Below are 5211 nucleotides of genomic sequence, written 5' to 3'. Positions count from 1 at the left end.
CCACCCCTTCAATTTGCAAACAAGTTTTCCGTCTCTTGAGCAACTGTGTAAAGTGAAGAGAGAAGCGACTCCCAAGATTCCGAGAGACTCAATAATGGGCATTTTTATGGGTGTTGTTGCTTACGATTTTTTGGTTGCCCTTATCCTAGGGCAAAATTGTCGATGGATTTTCAACTTCCGTTGTTCCATTTTTCAGCATATCGCGCTCCATATGTATGCTTTTTCCTTACAGACAGCGAGTGAACCCTCCATCACCGTGAAATGCGTTTCCCTACCATTCTGTATGCAGCTGCTGCCGCCTTACACGTAATCGAACCGTCTGCGACAGTCGATCGGCACGATGGTGGGCAGCGAATTACAGCAAGCAGATCGCGCTTGTTTCCACGTCAGATGCACCGGCGAGCAACTTCGCTTATTCAGCTGTTTAAGGTGTGTGTAGCTACTTGAGTTGACAGTCGTCCTACAGGAGCGTTCTGGATGTCCTGGTATCAGTGTGTGTATTTCGTATGCTGGAGAGTGTGTGTACAGTGAAGGTAGGTCTACGGATCGAAGTCATTTTGTGCGCTATTTCGAGGATGTTTGTTTGGGCATCCCTTTACAGGCTAATCGCCTTATAAGAGCTGTGCATATGGTATATCGTAAACCGTGCAAGTATTTAGCCAGGAACCGCACCTTACTTACCTTGATTTACTTTATTGTGGCTTGCTCCTACGGGAGGAAAAGCCATCTCCATGAATGTCCTATATTTTAGCGACTCACGTTTAGTGACCAGCGTTGTTGTCAACCCATCTTGCTTCCAGGACGGATACTGTAGATGTATTTGACATCAATAAGTTGAATAACCTGCTGGTCCGTAGTAAACCTTGGTTTCAGTTGATTCCCACAACGAAGACGCCAATTTTACAGTAGAACTGGGTTGAGGACTTCCTCACCAACTCACCCTGTGGCCCATGATTAATATGACGAGAATACATTTCGACTTTATGAAACACCAAACTGCCTGATTAAAACCCTATCGCTTCACCAGTGGTTGAAAGCACGTAGCAACCGTTTGCCTTCGCACCGCATTGATTGGGTTCCACATTCACATCCGAAAACAGGACGAATGACGGCAGACCCCGGTTTCATCACATCCCCACGCCACAGAGCATCTTTTCCACAAGAGAAACGCCTATCTGGCGCCATCGATGCTGCTCAGCTGTAGCACCCTTTCGGTGCCTAGCTGCCATGCCACCAGAAGGAAGCACGAGGACTGCGATACTGCCAGGTTGCCCAAGCCTAAACAGGTGAAGTCTCGAGGCAGAAGTTGGGTTCAAACCATGGACCTTTCGGTTAGTAAATTGGCGCTATAGCCACTGAGCCAACCCACCACCCCCAAATCTTTACTTCATTCTTGGTTTGATCATTGGGAAGAATACGAAACTGTAAGAAAGCGAGTTATATGACTTAGTGACAGCGAGAAGCCCATTAAAAACGTCTTTGTTTTGGTCACCTAAGTTTCAAGTCTCATGTGGGGTTCGGTGGTTAGCATCCGGCTAAGTGCCCTTCCCAGATTTTCTGTATCTCCTGCGTAGTTAATGTGACAGAGTCCAAAGTCGGATGGTGCATTAGAACAGGACTATGGATAAGGACTTTCCTGCTATACGTTGGTGCGTAGATCAAGGTCTTCAGACCTCACTGTATTCTCGAACACGTTGTTTGCCTGTGGAATAATCAGATAACATAAGGTAGAGAAGCTGGAGCGGTGCGGCATGGTAATCGAGTTCACATTAACCCACGTAACCGTAGGCTGTTAAAACTCGGAGCCATTTCATTGTACGACGCGGAGTAAGGATATGGTTTACGCATCCTCCACTTGGGTGAAAGCCTCCTTGATTGAGCCACGCACGGGTATTTTTGCCGCAGTGATTGAGCAGAGGTATCGCCTATATCTTGGCATTTGTGTCGGCGACGCCGATGCCGTAGTGGATGTCATATACTGCTTTATTGCATTTAGAGATGAAGGTACTGAGACCCTAGCTTTACGGCAAAATGCCAGTGCACTCCGATGTGAATGAGAAAATTCACCTTCAGGATTACTGTTTACGTGTTTTGGAAATATTGAAGATGTTTCTGACATGGCGCCAAACGGAACCATCTTACCCATTCTTATTCGCAGCAAGCTCATCATCATCATCATCATCGACAGCATGACATCAGTGTTCAACACCGATGCTTCACTACCGTACAACCATGACTTATTTGAAAGCCTTATTGTAAAGAAAAGAATAAAGGTGGATGGGGGAGGGACTTAGTGCTAGCTTAACACAATCATTCCGAGGTGCCTACACCTCCAGACATTCACTCAGGCAATCTGGACAGAAACTGACAACAAGAACGCCACTGACATCGGTTGGCAGCCATATCTTGTAGTGTCTCCAACCAGGCACAGTGAGGATCACGCGGTCCCCATCCTGGAAGGCGAGTAGCACCGACAGCACCCAAGCGTTTCGTGATCTCCTTCATACTCCTCTGCCAGGTCATGGGTTGGCCACCTCTCTGTTTACGCCACTCCGAATTGGGCATGGAAAACAGTACTCTCTTCGGCAAACGATGGTTCGGCATGCGTAAAACATGTCCCAACCAACGCAGCTTCTGGTGCTGGACACATTCTTCAATGGAAGTACCCGTTACACAACCGAAAACACGCTTTCTAACTGCCTCGTTACGGATTCGCTGACACCAACCCACACGAGCTATGGTTCTGAGACAACGATTGTCGAACACCTGAATACGTCTCAGGTCCGCTGCTCGAATAGGCCAAGTTTCACGGCCATACAACAAAACAGCCCGTACTGTAGCAGCAACCTAATCAAAATCTATCTAAATCCCGCACCAACCGTCGTCAAGGCGACAGTCGATTACAATTGCGAAGTGAGCTGTTGTTCACCGTCCATTTTCTACTAAAAAAGTCTGCAGGTCCTTGGTGAGGTGACCGAATAGATCAGGATAGTATTTTGCTACAGGATGGATGTGAGATTCGGGAATGACCCTAGCCTGCGGGTACAGTGCTCTAGTCGGAATTTGGTATAATTCTCGTTCTTCCGGCAAAGCAACTATGATAGGAATATAACGGGAAAGTTTACATCTGCATCCCCGTTTCAACTGAATGACAAACTTTTCTTATTTTTTCAATTCACTTCCTACCAGTCCGTATTCCTGCTGAATGACATCTTTTCCGTGATCAAAAAATACCGTCTGCAGTCAGTCCCAATAGTACTATTACTGTTGCCTTATTACGCTGTTCAGCTGGCTAACCGTATGCTGCCACTGGTCTCAATGAAACTGCATGTGTCTGCAGAAGTTGGCATGTGGATCAATGACGGTCGGTGCATTATTTTCCGTTGTCGGTTGAGTAGCTGTGGGCGCCGTTGTTTGTCGGGTTTGAGGAAGTGAGGCTTTGGTTAATTGTTCAATAGGTTCCCCAGGGTTAATTGAGTTAGGGAATGTATCGCCACTGCAGAACCTAATTCAATCTCTTCTGTACAATTATAAAGATGTGCTTATAGATGATTGGTATTTGTTTCACCCGATTCGCTGCTTCTCTGTATATGGTCGGTTTACTGAACCGCATAGATTCGTTCTAGCAGATGTTGGACATGGGGAATTCATCCTCACCTGAACCAGCTACAGAAAGAAGACAACAAGCACGTTCCAGGTAACCGTAGAAAAAGGTCGACAAAACCGAAACCCAGGTTTTGTGCGGATCAGTCTGGGCACGCGACCACATGGTTTTATCGTATTTTTTCTCGGAACCTATTCGGGATTTACCAACATTTGCAAATGTTTTGTTCTCACCGAAGGACGTGTAATTCATATACGGATCTAGCGAAGCTCTTTTTTCTACAAAAGCGCTGCTTTGGGTGGTCATGACTTTGATCACGCACAGTTGCGCGTGTGCCACTCGACTTCCCCTGTCTATGTTTGGGCAACCTGGCAGTATCCCAGCCCTCATGCTTTCTCCGGGCATCATGGCAGCTAGGCACCGGAAGAGTGTTACAACTGAACGATGTCAGCTCTATCCTGTGGAGCTTTCGGCGCCCCAGCGGTTATTTTAGGTGAATGCGGTTGGGTTGCCTAAGACGCTATGATCCCGTTGTCGACTTGTGTCGTTTGATGTCACGTATACTCCACTGTCTGGAATTTGCCGTGCTCTGGCCGTTTGTGTAACTTCGTGGCCCATTGAGCTATACTGGGGGCTGTCTGTGCGGCACTCACAGGCTCTCACACCAGGTTGAGTTCAGGCCAACATAGTTTCCTAATCCTCTAGGTTGGAGTTTGGTTGGTTTTTACAAAAAAATAATGCAATAGCATTTCCCGCTTAACGCCGCTGTCTTTTGGCCTGGCTCTTAAGCCGAAGGCTTTAGTTGAGGACCCTAGTGGTGGTTCTATCTTGGTTTGAGTGCCCTGACAGTATCACCCCTGGCTTACAATTGTCGCTTACAAAATGGCTACGATGTAAACTGCCATCTTATTCTACCAGTTCCTTGCGGAACAATTGTGCTAGCTATTGTAGACCCTGAAAGTAGACTACCTCAACAGCAGCTCAGTCAACGACTCTTAAATACACAGAAAGACTGGAAGGTTTTTGTAAGGTTTTTCTAGTTAACGAAGGCATAAGCAGGTGCAAAACTGACTGCGCACTCGAAAATTTCAAAGAAACATTCTGAACACTTTCAAAGCGAGAATAACATGGAGCGGTGTGAGGTATCTCGATCTAGCCCTTGTTTCTCCCTTCCGGCGTTTATGGCAAGTCAGCTTGGTGAAGTAAGTGTTAAAGACTGTAAAAATGCATTACAATCTAATCTGAATACGAACATAGTCGCAATCCGTGGTTCTGCAACCAAGAAGCCCAATTGTTTCGTAAACAGTCAGTGAATTTATTGGTGGGCAACGTTTCGCTTTCGACACAAAAGCTTCGTCAGGCCAAGTGAGCAAGTAAGTAGGTTGATTGGGTTTTTAAGGCAGTCAGGGAACCAATCCATGAGATTCCTTATGACTAGTGACGTGATCAGTGCTGGGTGTTCAGTCTGATGTCCCTGTTTGTTGATTAGTGGGGATAACTAAGATTTACGATAGATTGGTTAGGGAGGATTCGTCTTTATGATGAACCCGGATTTTTTCGTCCTTGCTTCTTCAGTCTAGGACACCTTAATGGAAAATTCCTCTTGG

At 46.4% G+C, this 5211-nt stretch overlaps 2 protein-coding genes across 2 annotated transcripts in view; one reads left to right on the top strand and one right to left on the bottom strand.

Moving 5' to 3' along the window:
• Positions 1 to 261: 261 nt before the first annotated feature.
• T265_01502 (hypothetical protein) overlaps positions 262 to 5211 on the top strand; it is a gene marked incomplete at both ends in the record, with an annotated part of 15063 nt that continues 10113 nt past the window's right edge. The window contains one exon of the mRNA XM_009165543.1: positions 262 to 343. Within this exon, the coding sequence (XP_009163807.1) occupies positions 262 to 343 (82 nt within the window). The remainder of the gene's footprint in view (positions 344 to 5211) is intronic.
• Positions 1841 to 2146, bottom strand: T265_01503 (hypothetical protein; the record flags this gene model as incomplete). Its single annotated transcript, XM_009165544.1, has 1 exon — positions 1841 to 2146. The coding sequence occupies one exon, from the start codon at positions 2144 to 2146 to the stop codon at positions 1841 to 1843; it is 306 nt and encodes a 101-aa protein (XP_009163808.1).

This window comes from Opisthorchis viverrini (assembly GCF_000715545.1).
Source record: "Opisthorchis viverrini unplaced genomic scaffold opera_v5_16, whole genome shotgun sequence".
Lineage (NCBI taxonomy): Eukaryota > Metazoa > Platyhelminthes > Trematoda > Opisthorchiida > Opisthorchiidae > Opisthorchis > Opisthorchis viverrini.
This window is presented reverse-complemented; position numbering and strand designations above follow the sequence as displayed.